This window comes from Palaemon carinicauda, chromosome 41, assembly GCF_036898095.1.
Source record: "Palaemon carinicauda isolate YSFRI2023 chromosome 41, ASM3689809v2, whole genome shotgun sequence".
NCBI classification, from domain to species: Eukaryota; Metazoa; Arthropoda; class Malacostraca; order Decapoda; family Palaemonidae; genus Palaemon; species Palaemon carinicauda.
Window position 1 is genome coordinate 57,157,905 of NC_090765.1, and position 21,455 is coordinate 57,179,359.

Sequence of the window (21,455 nt, forward strand, 5' to 3'; positions counted from 1 at the left end):
CTAAAGATAAAACAAGACAATAATCAATGTCACATTCATCCTTTAACTGATGTATCAAGCTTTGAGACAAAACATCCCTAGCTTACATGTGCATTTATACTCGCGTGGCCACAACCCTTCTATTTATATACACGCATAAGGTTCTTGATCAATATGATTACTTCAATGAATTCCATTCTATACCATCAATGCATGTCTATTAGTTATACCATAACTTTTCTCTAGTTACATGTATGGTGCATAAGGTTCCTTCCCTTTACTCATAAACTCTTCCATAACTGTTTCACAACAATGATAAATACAACCTATTCCATGTCTAAAGGCCATATTTCTCCTCACATCCATGATTCAATAATCTTTCTTAAGAATTTCAATCAAAGCCTTACCCTTCACCATACACTTTGAAAGCTTTCCTTTACCCAGGTTTACCTTAACCCTTTTACCCGCAAAAAGACGTACTGGTACGTTTCACAAAAGCCATCCCTTTACCCCCATGGACGTACCGGTACGTCCTTGCAAAAAAATGCTATAAAAATGTTATTTTCATTAGTAAAATAAATTTTTGAATATACTTACCCGATGATCATGTAGCTGTCAACCCCGTTGCCCGACAGAAATCTACGGTCGGGATACGCCAGCGATCGCTATACAGGTGGGGGTGTACTCACCAGCGCCATCTGTGGTCAGGTACTCCAGTACTTCTTGTCAACAAGACCTCAATTTTCTCCTCGGTCCACTGGTTCTCTATGGGGAGGAAGGGCGGGTCCTTTAAATCATGATCATCGGGTAAGTATATTCAAAAATTTATTTTACTAATGAAAATAACATTTTTCAATATTAATCTTACCCGATGATCATGTAGCTGATTCACACCCAGGGTGGTGGGTGGAGACCAGAATACATGTTAACAAAGAAGCCAAGTATCCCGTATTTCATTTTATTAGTTATTCAAAATAACAATATAAAATAAATAAGTACCTGGTAAGGAAGTCGACTTGAACCATTACTCTGCCTTTAATAAGTACGTCTTCCTTACTGAGCGTAGCGGTCCTCTTAGGATGCTGAACGACTCTTAGGTGCTGAAGTATAAAGGGCTGCAACCCATACTAAAGGACCTCATCACAACCTCTAACCTAGGCGCTTCTCAAGAAAGAATTGACCACCCGCCAAATCAACCAGGATGCGGAAGGCTTCTTAGCCGACCGTACAACCCAAAAACAACAATAAAAGCAATCAAGAGAAAGGTTAAAAAGGTTATGGGATTATGGGAATGTAGTGGCTGAGCCCTCACCTACTACTGCACTCGCTGCTACGAATGGTCCCAGGGTGTAGCAGTTCTCGTAAAGAGACTGGACATCTTTGAGATAGAATGATGCGAACACTGACTTGCTTCTCCAATAGGTTGCATCCATAACACTTTGCAGAGAACGGTTCTGTTTGAAGGCCACTGAAGTAGCCACAGCTCTCACTTCATGTGTCCTTACCTTCAGTAAAGCAAGGTCTTCTTCCTTCATATGAGAATGAGCTTCTCTAATCAGAAGCCTGATGTAGTAAGAAACAGCGTTCTTAGACATTGGTAGCGAAGGCTTCTTAACAGCACCATATGAGAATGAGCTTCTCTAATCAGAAGCCTGATGTAGTAAGAAACAGCGTTCTTAGACATTGGTAGCGAAGGCTTCTTAACAGCACACCATAAGGCTTCTGATTGTCCTCGTAAAGGTTTTGACCTTTTCAGATAGTACCTAAGAGCTCTGACTGGGCAAAGTACTCTCTCCAGCTCGTTACCCACCAAGTTGGATAGGCTAGGGATCTCGAACGATTTAGGCCAAGGACGTGAAGGAAGCTCGTTTTTAGCCAAAAAACCGAGCTGCAAGGAACATGTAGCCGTTTCTGACGTGAAACCTATGTTCCTGCTGAAGGCGTGGATCTCACTTACTCTCTTAGCTGTTGCTAGGCATACGAGGAAAAGAGTTTTTAATGTGAGGTCCTTGAAAGAGGCTGATTGGAGCGGTTCAAATCTAGATGACATCAGGAACCTTAGGACTACGTCTAGATTCCAGCCTGGAGTGGACAACCGACGTTCCTTAGAGGTCTCGAAAGACCTAAGGATGTCCTGCAGATCTTTGTTGGAGGAAAGATCCAAGCCTCTGTGGCGGAAAACCGCTGCCAACATACTTCTGTAACCCTTGATCGTAGGAGCTGATAGGGATCTAGCGTTCCTTAGATGTAACAGGAAGTCAGCAATCTGGGTTACAGTGGTACTGGTTGAGGAAACTGCATTGGCCTTGCACCAGCTTCGGAAGACTTCCCATTTAGATTGATTGACTCTGAGAGTGGATGTCCTCCTGGCTCTAGCAATCGCTCTGGCTGCCTCCTTCGAAAAGCCTCTAGCTCTTGAGAGTCTTTCGATAGTCTGAAGGCAGTCAGACGAAGAGCGTGGAGGCTTGGGTGTACCTTCTTTACGTGAGGTTGACGCAGAAGGTCCACTCTTAGAGGGAGAGTCCTGGGAACGTCGACCAACCATTGCAGTACCTCTGTGAACCATTCTCTCGCGGGCCAGAGGGGAGCAACCAACGTCAGCCGTGTCCCTTTGTGAGAGGCGAATTTCTGAAGTACCCTGTTGATAATCTTGAACGGCGGGAATGCATACAGGTCGAGATGGGACCAATCCAGCAGAAAGGCATCCACGTGAACTGCTGCCGGGTCTGGAATCGGAGAACAATACAATGGGAGCCTCTTGGTCATCGAGGTAGCGAACAGATCTATGGTTGGCTGACCCCACAGGGACCAAAGTCTGCTGCAAACATTCTTGTGAAGGGTCCACTCTGTGGGGATGACCTGACCCTTCCGGCTGAGGCGATCTGCCATGACATTCATATCGCCCTGAATGAACCTCGTTACCAGCGTGAGCCTTCGATCTTTTGACCAAATGAGGAGGTCCCTTGCGATCTCGAACAACTTCCTCGAATGAGTCCCCCCCTGCTTGGAGATGTAAGCCAAGGCTGTGGTGTTGTCGGAGTTCACCTCCACCACCTTGTTTAGCTGGAGGGACTTGAAGTTCATTAAGGCCAGATGAACCACCAACAACTCCTTGCAATTGATGTGAAGTGTCCTTTGCTCCTGATTCCATGTTCCCGAGCATTCCTGTCCGTCCAATGTCGCACCCCAGCCCGAGTCTGATGCGTCCGAGAAGAGACGGTGGTCGGGGGTCTGAACAGCTAACGAAAGACCTTCCTTGAGAAGAATGCTGTTCTTCCACCACGTTAGAGTAGACCTCATCTCTTCGGAAACAGGAATTGAGACCGTCTCTAGCGTCATGTCCTTGATCCAGTGAGCAGCCAGGTGATACTGAAGGGGGCGGAGGTGGAGTCTCCCTAACTCGATGAACAGGGCCAGCGATGAAAGTGTCCCTGTTAGACTCATCCACTGCCTTACTGAGCATCGGTTCCTTCTTAGCATGCTCAGGATGAACTCTAGGGCTTGGTTGATCCTTGGGGCCGACGGAAAAGCCCGAAAAGCTCGACTCTGAATCTCCATACCCAGGTAAACAATGGTCTGGGATGGGACGAGCTGGGACTTCTCTAAATTGACCAGGAGGCCCAGTTCCTTGGTCAGATCCATAGTCCATCTGAGATTCTCCAGACAGCGACGACTTGTGGGAGCTCTTAAAAGCCAGTCGTCTAAATAGAGGGAGGCTCTGATGTCTGCCAAGTGAAGGAATTTCGCAATATTCCTCATCAGTCGCGTAAACACAAGAGGTGCCGTGCTTAGGCCAAAGCACAGGGCTTGGAACTGGTATACAACCTTTCCATAGACGAATCTCAGGAAAGGTTGGGAGTCTGGATGGATGGGGACGTGAAAGTATGCGTCTTTCAGGTCTAAAGAGACCATCCAGTCCTCCTGCCTGACCGCTGCTAGGACCGACTTCGTCGTTTCCATCGTGAACGTCTGCTTGGTGACATAAGCATTGAGCGCACTGACGTCCAGCACCGGTCTCCAACCTCCTGTCTTCTTGGCTACCAGGAAGAGACGGTTGTAAAAGCCCGGGGATTGATGGTCCCGGACTATGACCACTGCCTCCTTTTGTAGCAAGAGCGACACCTCTTGTTGCAACGCTAGCCTCTTGTCCTTCTCCTTGTAGTTGGGAGAGAGGTTGATGGGAGATGTAGCTAGAGGGGGATTGCGGCAGAACAGAATTCTGTATCCCTCCCTCAGCCACTTCACAGACTGAGCGTCTGCACCTCTGCTCTCCCAAGCTTGCCAGAAGGTCTTGAGTCTGGCTCCTACAGCTGTCTGGAGAGGAGGGCAGTCAAAACTTGCCTCTTGTGGACTTGGAACCCTTCTTGGACTTGCCACGGTGACTGTCTGCACGGGTACCTCCTCTGCTGGAGGTTCTGCCACGAAAGGGCGGGATGAACCTGGAAGCAGGTGTATCAACTGCTAGGGGGCGGTAAGGTTTAGTCACAGAAGGTAAGGTCTTAGCCTTACGTGCAGAAGAAGCCATGAGGTCATGCGTATCCTTCTGGAGAAGAGAGGCAGCCATCTCCTTAATTAACTCCTCCGGAAACAGACTCTTGGAAAGAGGAGCAAACAGCAACTCTGACCTCTGGCAAGGGGTGATACCAGCAGATAAGAAGGAGCACAGATGTTCTCTTTTCTTGAGGACCCCTGATACAAAAGAAGCCGCAAGCTCGCCAGACCCATCCCGTATTGCCTTGTCCATGCTGGACATGATCAGCATGGCTGAGTCCTTGTCAGAAGGGGCAGTCTTCCTGCTTAAGGCTCCCAGACACCAATCGAGGAAGTTGAATATCTCGAAGGCACGAAAGACTCCCTTTAACATGTGATCAAGATCTGAAGAGGACCAGCAGATCTTGGAACGTCTCATAGCCAACCAGCGGGGAGAGTCAACCAGACTTGAGAAGTCGGCCTGGGCAGAGGCAGGAACCCCCAAGCCAGGTTCCTCTCCCGTGGCATACCAGACGCCCGACTTAGAAGCCAGCTTGGGAGGAGGAAACACAAAAGAGGTCCTTCCCAGTTGCTTCTTAGACTGCAACCAATCCCCCATAACCCTCAAAGCTCTCCTAGATGATCTGGCGAGAACAAGCTTGGTGAAGGCAGGCGCAGTAGACTGCATGCCCAGAGCAAACTCGGAGGGAGGAGAACGAGGGGTCGCAGACACAAAGTGTTCAGGGTACAACTCTCTGAACAAAGCAAGGACTTTGCGGAAGTCTAAGGAGGGCGGCGAAGACTTGTGTCCTTCAACATCAGAATGAGGGTCATCTAGATGGGCAGCTTCATCCTCAGAAACCTCCTCACCCGACAGTTGAGTAGTAAAAGGCAAAGGCAGAGCAGCAAGCTGAACGGTTGAATCCTGCAGAACGGGTGCATGCGTACCTGCGGATCCATCATCATGCCTCTGCTGGACAGAATGTGAGCTGGCAACAACAAAAGCAGAGGGCCGGCGTGAGGGAGGGTCTGCGGTGGGCTGAGGAGCATGCGGTGTGGTATGCAGAGCATGCTGTAAGGCATGCGGCTCATGCTGCATGGCATGCGGCTCATGCCGCATGGTATGCGGCTCATGCTGCATGGGATGCGGCTCATGCTGCATGGTATGCGGCTCATGCTGCATGGCATGCGGCTCATGCTGCATGGGATGAGGCTCATGCTGCATGGTATGAGGCTCATGCTGCATGGGATGCGGCTCATGCTGCATGGTATGCGGAGCATGCTGTAAGGTCTGCAGAGCATGCTGCATGGGCTGAGGAGAATGCCGCATAGTGCTGGAACCCGGCAACTCCCGATGCGGCAGCTCACGCATGTAAACAGAAGGAGTAGCACGAACATGCGTCTGGCAGTGAGGACTGCGCAACGGTGGAGGAGCTCTCACAGGAGGAGGGGTGTCAACCTTCTCTGCCTGATACTCCTGCATAAAAGCCGCAAGCTGAGACTGCATAGTCTGCAGCATGGACCACTTAGGGTCTACTGTGGTCGGAGCAGAGGCCTGCTGAGGGACCACTCTACCTCTCTTGGGAGGTGTGCAGTCATCAGATGACTGCGGCGAGTCCGAACTGACCCAGTGGCTACACCTGGGCCGTTGGACTAGCTCGGAAGGGACCTTACGTTTGAGCGGTCGTGAGACCTTAGTCCACCGTTTCCTCCTGGAAACCTCTTCCACAGACGAGGAATGTAAGGGCTCATTCGTCTGGGAGTGGAAGGGACGATCCTTAGCAGATACGTCCGCAACCACTGAGGGTACATCTGTGCGCCGATCAAGGCCTGACGAACCCTTTGGTCCTTCGACATTGCTTCTCCCCTGGGCTTGGGAGCTTGCAAGAGGTCCCGGACTGGGAGGACGACTGGCACGCACAGATGTATCCTCATGCGCAACACTGACACTGACACTATGCACAGCACTAGCACTAACACTTCCCACTGCACTCTTCGCTTTCAGCTCTCTGACATCTGCCAAAAGCTGATTGCGGTCACTAACCAACGACTCCACCTTATCACCGAGAGCCTGAATGGCACGCAACATATCAGCCATTGCAGGCTGAGCACTCGTAGCAGGTTCGGGGGTCACCACTACAGGGGAAGGAAAAGGTTGAGGGGCATGGGGAGAGGAAATATCCAAAGAGCGAGAAGAACTCCTCCTATCTCTCTCCTTCTCTAACCTACGAGTATATCTGAGGAATTCATTAAAATCGAATTCCAAAAGCCCAGCACATTCCCCACATCTATCTTCCAATTGACAGGATTTTCCCCTACAATTGGAACATACGGTGTGAGGATCAACAGAGGCCTTCGGAAGACGCCTATTACAAGTCCTAACACTACATCGCCTGTATTTAGGAACTTGGGAATGGTCAGACATCTTGAATTTTAGAAGTAGTCAAAGGGGAATTCCAAAGTAAAGCAAAGATCGTTAACCAATGAATCAAATTAATACCAAAAGCTTGCTAAGCTAAGGCTAAAGCTTCCTGTACAGCGAAGGCTAAAATTTCAGAGCAAATACTTCACCAAATCGTAAACAAAAGACTCCAAAAACAACAGCGCATCCATGTAGGTCTTGCCGGTGGCACGACAGAGGAAAAATTGAGGTCTTGTTGACAAGAAGTACTGGAGTACCTGACCACAGATGGCGCTGGTGAGTACACCCCCACCTGTATAGCGATCGCTGGCGTATCCCGACCGTAGATTTCTGTCGGGCAACGGAGTTGACAGCTACATGATCATCGGGTAAGATTAATATTGAAAAATTTTATTTTCATATTTTTGATAATTTTTTGAGAAAATTCAGGCATTTTCCAAGAGAATGAGACCAACCTGACCTCTCTATGACAAAAATTAAGGCTGTTAGAGCAATTTAAAAAAAAATATACTGCAAAATGTGCTGGGAAAAAAATAACCCCCTGGGGGTTAAGGGTTGGAAATTTCCAAATAGCCTGGGGGTAAAAGGGTAAAGCACACTGATTAGCAATATCACTACAATACTGAAACATCTAATTTGTAAATCTGATACTTTAATGACTACTTTTTTTAAATCTGAAGTAACTTTTAATATTTCCCAGAAGACATCATACTTCCCACTTGCTATTTGACAATTTTTTAAATACTGTAGCTTTGTAGCTCATTAAATTTACGGAAACCACTTAGTCGTGACATTCCCTTCTTGTTACTGTGTTTTGCAATTCCTGTCAATCCCTACTTTTACAAATTGGTTTATGGATTTAAGAAATTTCCATAAATCCCTACTTTTACAGTTGGTTCATCAATTCCTAAATCATTTCATCTCATTTTTTATTTAGACCAGGTATCAGCATAGGCATAGTAACTTATCTAACCAAGCACTCTTTACATTTACAATAATGAGGACCTTTGGGTTTAGATCAAATGCAAAAAAATATATCTACCAAGAGAAAACACTCAATGAAATATTAATTCTGATTTGTATGGTGTGAATCGCCTTTTAAGAGGGGGAGAATTTATGATGCCAAATGAAGGCAAAAAATGGAACAATGTACTGGTCATTCCTACAGTACTCTTAAAAGAGTCTGCTTCATATAAAAACTGAGTAGGGGGAGACTTGATAATGAAAAGACAACTACAATACTAACAAAAAAAATTCTGAGCCACATATATTTCGTTGACATTAACTTTAACTCAATTTAAAAAGCCATAAACATCTCCGATTGTTCTAAAATGGCAGTTCAATAACAATCATATTAATCCTTACCTAAACTGTCAAGATATTTTCAGACATGAAAAAGCCTAGGTCGGCTATTGAAAATATCTTAGTCTTACAATTTAGATAAAATTATGCAAATGAGAATTTGCAATGCAAATATCCTATGATACTAATCAAAAACTTTAAAACTTTTGGTTCCGGTGTTTTCTCTATAAATACGGTATCAGATTGAACAATTTCCTAGTTCTACATTTATCAAAATAATATGCCAAGACAAAGTTGTAAACAATGCACAAACCTGGTGGTTGGCCTTGCCAGGCCCCAGCCATTTGTGGACGATGTTGTGGTGATCCCATCACTGGGGTGCTACCCCCTAATGGTGTGCCACCCGCTGGGGTACCACCCATTGGTGTGGTTGGCTTTGAACCAACCCATCCTCCCATTCCTGCTAAGTTACCTGTTTGGAAAGCCAATGGGTAATTTATTATTATTATTATTACTAGCCAAGCTACAACCCTAGTTGGAAAAGCAAGATGCTATAAGCTTTTCCAACTAGGGTTATAGCTTTCCAACAGGGAAAAATAGCCTCAGAAATAAACAATGTAAGAAGTAATGAAAAATTAAAACAAAATATTCTAAAAATCATTAACAACATTAAGACAGATAATTCATAAATAGACTATAAAAAGACTTATGCCAGCCTGTTTAAACATAAAAACATTTGCTTCAAGTTTGAACTTTTGAAGTTCTACTGATTCAACTATATATTGCAAAAGACAATATTGTATTGGAAAATTAATAATTCAATTAACAATGTTTCATATGGAAATGCAGTTTAAATATTTACTTTAGATCAAACCACCCACCTAGGTCTGCAAAAGGATCTGCTGGTTTACTGGGCTGCTGGGGAGGTGGAGGTCGAACAAAGCCACCTCCCATGGGATTTACTGGACTGTTGGGCGCTCCTATGCGTGAACCCATCATAGGGCTTCCTGCTGGAGGAACAGCACTGCTGTTCATAGCACCCAAAGGTGGCTATTCAAAAAGATTTTAAGGAAAAAACAGTTACTCAAGGAAGATGCATGTCCAAAATGTATTTGCAAGCACTGGATATCTTGATGATATAGTGTATCAGAGAAATTTTAAGAGGGATTTAAATTTGTATGAGGAAAGTAAAGCTTGAACCAGAAAATGTGGTTGGGTATAAACTGTGGTTTTCAGTAATGGGACCAAAGAGAAGAAAAATATTTTTGGGTTAAAGGTGCTTTCCTGGTAAACAGCTTAAACTTACAGGAGGCAAAATTTCCAAGAAAGGTGCTATGAATGGATTGGAAGTGCAAAATGACGATACCAATAGAAACATAAAGAGAATTAAAAAATTTTAAATAACTTTTAAATGAAAAATCTTATGAGGAATGTTAGCTAAAATAGAAAAAATTCACACGAAAAAATAGAATGTACTAAATATGCCAATGTTATAGGCTTTCAAGCAATAGCTTGGCAGCTTAGAGAGAGAAGACTAGAATTTTCTTGAATTTCAGGCTAGCCTCTCCAGTGTGTTTGGAACTTCTCATTGTCTTATCCCTTTTAGCCCCAAAGGACGTACTGGTACGTTTCACAAAACTCATCCCTTTACCCCCATGGACGTACCGGTACGTCCTTGCAAAAAAATGCTAAAAAAAATTTCATATTTTTGATAATTTCTTGATAAAGTTCAGGCATTTTCCAAGAGAATGAGACCAACCTGACCTCTCTATGACAAAAATTAAGGCTGCTGGAGCAATTAAAAAAAAATATACTGTACTGCAAAATGTGCAGGGGAAAAAATAACCCCTTGGGGGTTAAGGGTTGGAAATTTCCAACGAGCCTGGGGGTAAAAGGGTTAATTAGCATTTGTTTACCAAATCCATCTCACATTGCAACTTAAACCCACTATATTGTGATGAGGTTGGAGGGTGTATACAGTATATAAATATTAGTCAAGTAGTGAAATATGTTATTTTTATTAATAAAATAAATTTTTGAATATACTTACCCGATAATCATGTAGCTGTCAACTCCGTTGCCCGACAGAACTCTATGGAGGGATACGCCAGCTATCACAATACTAGAAGGGGGTGTACTTACCAGCGCCACCTGTGGCCAGGTACTCAATCATTTGTTGTTGACACCTCCTCAATTATTCCTCGGTCCACTGGTTCTCTCTGGGGAGGAAAGGGGGGGTCGATTAAATCATGATTATCGGGTAAGTATATTCAAAAATTTATTTTATTAATAAAAATAACATTTTTCAATATTAAACTTACCCGATAATCATGTAGCTGATTCACACCCAGGGAGGTGGGTGAAAACCAGTGTACATGATTAAAGGATAGCTAAGTATCCCAAAATTTCATATAACAGTTATCTCAAATAACAATGAAATAATAAGTACCTGGTAAGGAAGTCGAATAGAGCCGTTACTCTGCCTTTTATTTAAAGTTCGTCTTCCTTACTGAGCGCAGCGTTCCTCTTGGAGGCTGAATCAACCCAAAGGTGCCAAAGTACAAGGGGTTGCAACCCTACTAAAGGACCTCTACCAAACCTTTAACCCAGGCGCTTCTCAAGAATGAATAGACCACCCGCCAAATCCAAGGATGCGGAAGGCTTCTTAGCCTACCGTAACAACCATAAAAACAACAATAAAAGTATTCAAGAGAAAGGTTAAAAAAGGTTATGGGATTATGGGAATGTAGTGGCTGAGCCCTCACCTACTACTGCACTCGCTGCTACGAATGGTCCCAGGGTGTAGCAGTTCTCGTAAAGAGACTGGACATCTTTCAGATAAAATGATGCAAACACTGACTTGCTCCTCCAATATGTTGCATCCATAATGCTCTGCAGAGAACGGTTTTTATTAAAGGCCAACGAAGTAGCTACAGCCCTTACTTCGTGGGTCCTTACCTTCAGCAATGCAAGGTCTTCCTCCTTTAAGTGAGAATGTGCTTCTCTGATCAGAAGCCTTATATAGTACGAAAGCCCATTCTTGGACATGGGCCTCGAGGGTTTCTTGATGGCACACCATAAGGCTTCTGACTGTCCTCGAATAGGTTTAGACCTCTTCAGATAATATTTGAGAGCTCTGACAGGGCAAAGAACTCTCTCTAGTTCGTTACCTACCATGTTGGAGAGGCTAGGTATTTCGAACGATCTAGGCCAAGGACGTGAAGGAAGCTCGTTCTTCGCTAGGAATCCAAGCTGAAGAGAACATGAAGCTGATTCGGTTGTGAAACCAATGTTCTTGCTGAAGGCATGAACCTCACTGACTCTCTTAGCTGTTGCAAGGCAAACGAGAAAAGCAGTCTTGAGGGTAAGATCCTTGAAGGAAGCTGACTGGAGAGGTTCGAACCTAGAAGTCATAAGGAACCTTAAGACTACGTCCAGATTCCAGCCTGGAGTGGAAAGACGACGTTCTTTAGACGTCTCAAAAGACTTGAGGATGTCTTGAAGGTCCTTGTTGGAAGACAGGTCCAAACCCCTGTGGCGGAGGACTGAGGCCAACATGCTCCTATACCCTTTAATCGTGGATGTTGAAAGGGATCTCTCATTCCTAAGATGAATAAGGAAGTCAGCTATTTGGGTCACAGAGGTATTGGTTGAGGATATTGAATTGGCTCTACACCAGCTTCGGAAGACCTCCCACTTAGACTGGTAGACTCTACGAGTGGAAATTCTTCTAGCTCTGGCAATCGCACTGGCTGCCTCCTTCGAAAAGCCTCTAGCTCTAGCAAATCTTTCGACAGTCTGAAGGCAGTCAGTCGAAGAGCGTGGAGGTTTGGATGTAACCTGTCTACGTGTGGTTGACGTAGAAGGTCCACTCTTAGAGGTAGAGTCCTGGGGAAGTCGACTAGCCATTGACGTACCTCTGTGTACCATTCTCTTGCAGGCCAAAGGGGAGCAACCAGCGTCAGCCGTGTCCCTTCGTGCGAGACGAATTTCTGCAGAACCTTGTGTATAATCTTGAACGGAGGGAAAGCGTACAGGTCGAGATGGGACCAGTTCAGAAGAAAAGCATCTACATGAACCGCTGCAGGATCTGGAACAGGGGAACAATAAAGCGGAAGTCTCTTGGTGACTGAGGTGGCAAACAGGTCTATGGTAGGTTGACCCCACAACTTCCAAAGTCTGCTGCACACACTCCTGTGGAGGGTCCATTCCGTAGGAATGACCTGATTCCTTCTGCTGAGGCGATCCGCTGTAACATTCATATCGCCCTGGATGAACCTCGTGACTAGTGTGAGGTTTAGACCTTTTGACCAAATGAGGAGGTCCCTTGCGATCTCGTAAAGGCTCCTCGAATGGGTCCCTCCTTGCTTGGAGATGTAAGCCAAGGCCGTGGTGTTGTCTGAATTCACCTCCACCACTTTGCCTAGCAGGAGGGACTTGAAGTTCAACAGGGCAAGATGGATTGCTAACAGTTCCTTGCAATTGATGTGGAGTAAATTCTGTTCCTTGTTCCATACTCCTGAGCATTCCCGTCCGTCCAAGGTTGCACCCCAGCCCGAGTCCGATGCATCCGAAAAGAGACGAAGATGGGGGGTCTGGATGGCCAATGATAGACCCTCCTTGAGAAGAAGATTGTGCTTCCACCACCGGAGAGTGGCCTTCATCTCTTGGTTGATAGGGATAGAGATTGCTTCTAGAGTCGAGCCCTTGTCCCAATGAGCTGCAAGATGGAATTGGAGAGGGCGGAGGTGGAGTCTCCCTAGTTCGACAAACAGGGCCAGAGATGAGAGGGTCCCTGTGAGACTCATCCACTGTCTCACTGAGCAATTGCTCCTCTTCAGCATGCTCATGATGCACTGCAGGGCTTGGTTTATCCTGGGGGCCGATGGAAAAGCCCGAAAATCCCGACTCTGAATCTCCATTCCCAGGTACACAATGGATTGGGATGGAATGAGTTGGGATTTCTCTAAATTGACTAATAGACCTAGGTCTCTGATTAGATCTAAAGTCCAAGAGAGGTTCTCCAGACAACGACGACTCGAGGAGGCTCTCAACAGCCAGTCGTCTAGGTAGAGGGAGGCTCTGATGTTCGATAAGTGCAGGAATTTCGCTACGTTCCTCATCAGATGAGTAAAGACCATAGGAGCTGTGCTTAGGCCAAAACACAGGGCTTGGAACTGATAGACAACCTTTCCAAAAACGAATCTCAGGAAAGGTTGGGAGTCTGGATGAATGGGAACGTGAAAGTAAGCATCTTTCAAGTCCAACGAGACCATCCAGTCCTCCTGTCTGACCGCTGCTAAGACCGACTTGGTCGTCTCCATTGTGAACGTCCGCTTGGTGACATATTCGTTGAGAGAGCTGACGTCCAGCACCGGTCTCCAACCTCCTGTCTTTTTGGCCACAAGAAAAAGACGGTTGTAGAAGCCCGGGGATTGATGGTCCCGGACTATAACTACTGCCTTCTTCTGCACAAGTAGCGACACTTCCTGCTGCAATGCTAGCCTCTTGTCCTCTTCTTTGTAGTAGGGAGAGAGGTTGATGGGCGATGTGGTCAGAGGCGGTTTGAGGGAGAATGGAATCCTGTAACCGTACCTCAGCCAACTGACAGACTGTGCGTCTGCACCTCTCTTCTCCCAGGCTTGCCAGAAGATCTTGAGCCTGGCGCCTACTGTTGTCTGGAGAATCTGAGAGTCAGTGCTTTCCCTTAGATGTCCTTGGTCCTTTCTTAGGTTTGCCCCTGTGAGAGACTGGACGGGAACTTCCTCGGCTGGGGGCTCTACCACGAAAGGGCGGTATGAACCTAGAGGCCGGGGTATCAGCCACTGGAGAGCGATAAGTCTTGGGGACAGAGGTGGTGACCTTAGACTTACGAGCCGATGAAGCTACCAGATCGTGCGTGTCTTTCTGTATCAGGGCAGCCGACAAGTCCTTAACGAGCTCCTCGGGAAAGAGGAACTTTGAGAGTGGAGCAAAAAGGAGCTGCGACCGCTGGCACGGTGTAATGCTGGCTGAGAGGAAGGAACACAGTTGTTCTCTTTTCTTCAGCACCCCTGATACAAATAAAGACGCCAGCTCACCCGATCCATCCCTGATAGCCTTATCCATGCAGGACATAATCAACATGGCAGAGTCTTTGTCCGCAGGAGATGTTTTCTTGCTAAGGGCTCCCAGGCACCAGTCGAGAAAATTGAACATTTCGAAGGCTCTGAACAACCCTTTCAGAAGATGATCCAGGTCTGAGAAGGTCCAACAAACCTTCGAACGTCTCATCGCAGTCCTCCTAGGCGAGTCCACCAGACTTGAGAAGTCAGCCTGGGCAGAGGCAGGAACTCCCAAGCCTGGTGCTTCCCCAGTGGCATACCAAACGCAACCTTTCGATGCGAGCTTCGTTGGAGGGAACATGAAGGAAGTCTTGCCCATATGTTGTTTAGACTGAAGCCATTCTCCTAAAGTCCTTAATGCCCTCTTGGAGGATCTAGCTAGGACAAGCTTAGTATAGCTCGACTTAGCCTGTTGCACGCCTAGCGAAAACTCAGATGGAGGAGAGCGGGGAACAGCAGAGACGAAGTGGTCAGGGTAAAGCTCCCTGAGTAGAGCCAAGACCTTTCTAAAATCAACAGACAATGGAGAAAGCTTAGACTCCTCCACGTCTGATGAGGGATCAAGATGTGCCTCTTCATCATCCGAAACTTCATCAGCAGAATGTAGCGCAGCAAAAGGACCAGAGTGCTGAACCGCAGAGTCAGAACGGGTAGGAACAACAGAGGTTTCCTCAACTTGAGGGAAAACCTGAGGTTCAGACTGCATAGGTTGAACGACAGTCGGAGCAGAAGGCAGGTGCAAGGGTGCAGGAGCATGACTCCTAACAAGCGTTGCACCCAAGGGTTGCACCAGCTGAGCGGAGGACGGAGGCGGAGTAGTCCGTTCCTGTTCCTGAGAGAAGAGTGGAGCATGAGAAGGTTGAGGCTGCGCAGAACAAGGTAAAGATCTAGCAAGCCGAGGCTCCTGAGGCGCAAGTGCATGGTGTGGATGAGCTTGCCTAGATGAGGGTTGAACTCGGTGCAGCGCTGGTGCAGCAGACAGACTCACGGAGGGGAGAGGTTGTTGTACCCCATCCGAGAGTTGCACCACTGGTGGAGTATCAAGGGGAGGAGGAGGAAGAGTGTAACTCTCCTGATCCCCAAGCAGAGGTAGCCTTAAAGAAGGCTGAGGCTGAACCACACTATGAACAGCAAACTCCGAAAGTGGTTGAACATCGTACGCCTGGCAGATGGTGCTGCGACCAGGCGGAGCAGGTGCAGGCTGGGCGAGCCCAGGCGGAGCAGGTGCAGGCTGGGCGAGCGCAGGTGCAGCGAGAACAGGCGGAGCAGGTGCAGGCTGGGCGAGCGCAGGTGCAGCGAGAACAGGCGGATGGAGTGCAGGCGGAGCAGGTGCAGGTGCAGGTGCAGGTGCAGGTGCAGGCTGGGAGAGCACAGGTGCAGCGAGAACAGGTGGAGGGAGTGCAGGAGGTGCAACACTCTCAGCCCGACATTCACGCATTAAGTCCGAAAGCTGAACTTGCATGGACTGAAGCAGGGTCCACTTGGGGTCGGCAGAGGCGATAAAAGACTGAGGTAAAGTCACAGTCGGGGTCTGTAAAGGCAGAACCTTACTCCTCTTGGGCGGAGTACTGTCGATCGATGACGGAGGTGAGTCGGAGCTGAACCAATGACTGCACCCTGGTTGAGCACTCGCTGACTGAACTCTACGTTTCATCGGTCTCGAGACCTGAGACCAACGTTTCTTCCCCGTATGAAGATCAGCGGACGAGAAGACGGGCTCAATCGTCTGCAGGTGGGAGTGACGGTCTACAGAAGACACGCCCGCAACCACCGAGGATAAATCTGTGCGCCTAACAAGGCCTGCCGAACCCTTATGCCCTTCGACATTGCTTCTCCCCTGGGCATGGGAGCTTGCAAGAGGTCCCGGACTGGGAGGACGACTGGCTCGCACAGAAAAATCCTCACGCACCACACTGGCACCACTAGCACTTGGCACTGCACAGACACTAGCACTCGTCACAGCACTGGCACTATTCCCACCCACTGCACTCTTGACCTTCAGCTCTTTAACCTCGGCCATCAGAGACTTATGGTCACTTACCACTGATTCTACCTTATCTCCTAAAGCCTGAATAGCACGCAATACAGTTGACATATCAGGCGGAGGGCACACAGTAGGTTCGGGGGTAGCCACTACAGGGGTAGGAAAAGGTAGGGGATCATGAGAGGAGGAAAAGATAGAAGAGTGAGAAGAACTTCTCCTAGCTCTAGTTCTCTCTAACTTGGATGAATATTTTAAAAGACGTACAAAATCCAATTCCGAAAGTCCGGCGCACTCCTCACACCGACTTTCTAATAGACAGGGCCTGTCCCTACAGTCAGAACAAGCGGTGTGAGGATCTACCGAGACCTTCGGAATACGCCTATTGCAAGACCTACATCGTCTATGGGAGGGAGCTTGCGAAACGTCAGACATCTTGTTTCAAAGAGTAAGTCAAAGGGTGATCCAAAAACAAGCAAAAATTCATTAACCGTAAATCAGAGTTTATATAAAAGCTAACTAGCTAATATAAAAAGGATTCCAGTATGCGATAGCCGTAAATCTAAGAGAATACTTCACCAAATATCCATGAAAAGACTCGAAGACCATGAGCGTATCCCAGAATGTCTAGCCGGAAGCACGACAGAGGAATAATTGAGGAGGTGTCAACAACAAATGATTGAGTACCTGGCCACAGGTGGCGCTGGTAAGTACACCCCCTTCTAGTATTGTGATAGCTGGCGTATCCCTCCATAGAGTTCTGTCGGGCAACGGAGTTGACAGCTACATGATTATCGGGTAAGTTTAATATTGAAAAAATACATTTTATAATTACTTGCTTCATTTCAACTAATCTTATCCACAGCCCACCCTCATTATCCAGATTCACCAACTCATACTTAACCAATCGATTCCATCTTATAAATAAAATTAAAACGAGGATCTTCAAAGATATGTGATGTGCAAGTCGCTGAGCAATATTTTCATCCTCTAGGTTGCTCAACACCCAGCCATCTGACTTTACACAGATATGTACTGATTTGTCTATTCTTCCCAGCATCAAGATACCTATAGCCTACCCTTCCATGTTCTCAGTCCTATGCAACCATTGTATTTTGCGTGTCTGTGATAACATTGTCCATGTGTAGTAAAGAAAGTTGCCCATATGAATGTGTACTCTAGGAATTTTCTTCCTCCTCACCGCTATCCCTACAACAAAGGGTCTGTTGCTTGATGTGCCCTCTCCAATGCCTTCGATCAAAGGCATCGTCTTCCACCAAACTTCTCTCCATATCATCCTTCACCTTATCTTGCCATTTGATTCTCTGACTCCCTCTTGATCTTCTTCCCCTAACAGGTTACTCCCAAGCCCTCCTCATTCCCTCCCCACCATCCATCCTTAACACGTACCCGCACCATCTCTGTCGTGACACCCTGATTATCTCATCAATTTTCACTACACCTGCCATTCTTCTTTATTTCACCATTTTCCATTCTTTCAAACATTGACAATCTAGGAATCATAGCTTCAAAATTAATTTCAAGTGCAGCGAACATTGGACCAGAGGCCTCATATTTTTACAAATCCTTGATTTAGGCTCATACTTTACAATGTAACCAGGTTTACACTGACATGAACAAAACCCCCCATTTACCACAATCAAAGAAGATGGCATTCCTTCTGGAAAATCATTGAAAACAACCAGGATAATTCAATATTTTCTCAAAAACGACAAACTACCAAAGAGCTGTTAATGAGATGCTACAGAGTTGACAAAAGAATGCAAAGTTAGAGGGATTCAGTAAAAAAGAAAAATACCAATTGAGTGACGCCTGGTGGTCAGAGGGTGCAAACAATCTGGGCGGGCTAGTCTTTAATCTAAAATAACTCTCATTTCCTCTTCTTTCCTGTGCCAAGCTGGCAATTGAAAGCATATGGCACATGAATATTGATGATGATTCACTGAAATAATAAAGTTAAGGGGAATATATGGAAGGTTGAAGGAGAGTAATGAATATATGGAAGTAAAGTGGAAGAAGGAAACTTGACAAGTCATACAGATACTCGAGAGTATTTGTAAAAAATGGTACAACGAAGAAAGTGAAGAAAAATTCCTGCGGGTCCCAGCAAAATATTTAGAAGAAGTGTCTGTTGATGAAAAAGCTAGAATAGTCATGGACTAACTTTTTCCTCTGGAAGAGAAGGGATATTCAAAGCAAGAAAGATAAATCAAAAGCTACTAATGTCATTTGTTGAAAAGTAAAGAGGTTGAGACATTTGGAGATCAGAAGAGGAAATGGTACGAAGGTTACTCTGGGTGAAAAATAAGTTATTTTGCTTTTAAATGGTTCGCTCTTGTGGAGAGGAACAATAGAATGGTATAAATGGTAAAGTTTGAAAATCTTCTAATCCTAGTTTTGAGAAATGACTAAAGTAATAAAAAAGAAACAAGACTATCGTACTATACTTCATAAAAGAAAACAAATACAGTATACAGTTAAAGTACTGTATTAGAATATGATGAAAATCACAGCCTATATACATAAAAAAAATAAGAAAAAATATAAAAACCTTAGCACCGTATATCCATCAAACAGTACTTATTTGCCAGACATGACATCATGAAAATTATACAGTATAATCAATACTCAATACAAAATAAGGTGTAAATTAAGTCACATTAAGCCAAACCTTATGATGATACAATGAAATCAAAGTACAATTTATAAAGTACCTGTTGAGCCTGAGGAGCCGTAGTGAACTGGCCAAAGAGATCGTTGTTGGGAACTGATCCGTTACTGATTCCAAAGGGATCAAAGAGATTGGTGGGAGCACTTTCAGGCTTTGCAGAACTGGGAGGAACAGGGCTAGAACTCACTTCGTTAACGGCGTTATTGAAACCGCTAAGCAGATCGAAGTTACTAAGATCCTTTTTCATTCCCGACGAGCTATCGATATCCAAGAGGTTGGCATTGCTTGGTGCAGGAGAGTCTGACGGTTGGGGCATGCCCCAGTTGAGAAGATCGGCCTCCGTTTGCGGAGCCTGAGCTGGAGGAGGCGGTACCGGGGGCGGTACTTTCAATGGCTGCTGGGCAGGTTCATCTTCCTCGTCCGATATTAATACCTCCTCGGCTTCTTCACCTGGCTATGAGATCAAGGCTAATGTTTCAGTATTGAGAAAATTTAAAGGGAAAATTCATATGTAAAGAAGATTTTGTAAAAAAGTTTTATACAGTACTACGATATATATTCATTAATCATTTATAAACTTTATACATACAGTTTGTTCATCCCATAAACACCAACGGATATAAAATATAAGCATTTAAAATAAATCCAAACGTTCTTAAATTTAATTTCAAATTTTGTATATGGCAGTCTCCTCAGACAGCAGTGAGATTCCCCTCTAACTTGGTTATTCTGTAATATTCCTGGGAGTACTAAGTATAATATAATATTTCAGTGCTGTTTATGCTATGTTTTAGCCTTTAATTATAATTATAAACCCAGTCTCAGATCTCAAAAAAAGAGAAAACGTAGATCGCTTGAGTGCTGAAGGTATACCAAAGAAAAAATCATCAATTCATTCTATTACATATAAAAATGTCACGCAAAATTTATATCAGGACCTTATAAAGTTAACTAAAATTACACCTACACAGCATGATGACTGGGAAACATGCTCTATTGAACAGTAGTGTACCACATCAAAAAACATCATTAACTCATAATTTATGTGAAATAATTTATTTTCAAAACTTAATCAGGAATATAGTGTGCTACCATCAAATCTGCACTCGTTGGTTTAGACATAATAGTTTTCCCTTGTTTAAATACTCCATAGGAAAAGGCAATCCTTTGAGCTGATGTGTATGATAGTACACGCTAAATTAAATATTCCTCGCTTTTGTTCAACTACAGCAGTTTCTCCGCTATTACAAGTGGGGGAGGAGGGCTGGAACCTAACAACCGCAGTAGCCGAGGGATTGCTGTAGCCTGATATGATGGTAATTTTAAATACCTGCCATTTTTGGGGTCCCACAGATTCCCTTAGTACAAAAAAAAATGACAAAAGATTCCCTTAGTACAAAAAAAAAAAATGACAAAAGATTCCCTTAGTACAAAAAAAAATTACAAAAGATTTCCTTTGAACAAAAATTACAAAATATTCCCTTTGAACAAAAAATTGCAGAAGATTCCCTTTGAACAAAAAAAATTACAAAAGAATCTCTTTGTACAAAAAAAAAAAAAAAATTACAAATGAATTGACTTCAATTGGATTAATGGAGTTTTCAAACAATCAGAATCTGGAAATTACATGGTATACCTGTCCTGAAATAATCGTCTCTTATAAAGCAACTACTGTGAAAGTATTTTTGTTCGTGGTGTACCAATTTTCGTGGTCTTCGTGGGTGGGCGAATCCACGAATTTATAAATCCAACGAAAATTTTTATACTCTGTCAGAATTTAGTATTGAACTTGGACACATTCGATTTGTGTTGGTGACCTACATTTTCTAAACCATTGTGGATTACTAATTATTTTGATTTGTTATTGTGAACGTTTGATTTTGGTGTGCACTATGATAATTATTGCATTGCAAATGAAGACTTTATCATAATTGGGGTTCAACTAATAACCAAAAAGGTAAAAGTTCCAAAACGGATATCCACGAATTTAAGAATCCACGAACCAACATTTTTTTTTATAAAACAACGAAAATTGGTACCCACGAATAAAAATACATTCATAGAATTTGCAATCTTGTACAAATATAGATGTTTCTACTTCATTAAAACCAAAAGTTATGAAAAACATATAAATTAGCTTACTTTATTCTGCTGTTGTTTTTCATCCCAGTTTAATGTTGCCATAAAACTGGCTTTGTTGTTACCAGAATTAGGGACGCCAGGAGCTGGCAACGAGTCCCGTCTCATTGTTGCTGGGGATCCGTGCACACTTGCTGCTGATTAAATCACCATTAGGAATTCAGTTTAAATGAAATATAAAAATATATAATGATTCTTTCAATCATTTTGATTTGTAAATAAAAATACTGATGATTTAGTTTTCAAAATAAAATGATTTCATTACCAGTACTTTTGATTTATAAATAAAAATAGAAGACAAAAAAAAATCATTTAAAAAAAAAATATTTTACTACCGCCACTTTAGATTTATAAAAATAGAAGACA

At 44.6% G+C, this 21,455-nt stretch overlaps 1 protein-coding gene across 3 annotated transcripts in view; it reads right to left on the reverse strand.

The window, feature by feature from the left end:
- The window catches only part of aux (cyclin-G-associated kinase), an 87,630-nt gene that overhangs the window by 11,428 nt on the left and 54,747 nt on the right, over positions 1-21,455 (reverse strand). The window contains exons 17-20 of one of the 3 annotated variants that reach the window (XM_068364760.1): positions 21,093-21,223; positions 18,994-19,404; positions 9,055-9,223; positions 8,487-8,645 (exon numbers count right to left, since the gene is read on the reverse strand). In XM_068364760.1, coding sequence (XP_068220861.1) covers positions 8,487-8,645; positions 9,055-9,223; positions 18,994-19,404; positions 21,093-21,223 — 870 coding nt within the window. Of the gene's footprint in view, positions 1-8,486; positions 8,646-9,054; positions 9,224-18,993; positions 19,405-21,092; positions 21,227-21,455 lie in introns of all 3 variants that reach the window. The other 2 variants (XM_068364761.1, XM_068364758.1) reach the window with 2 other exon arrangements.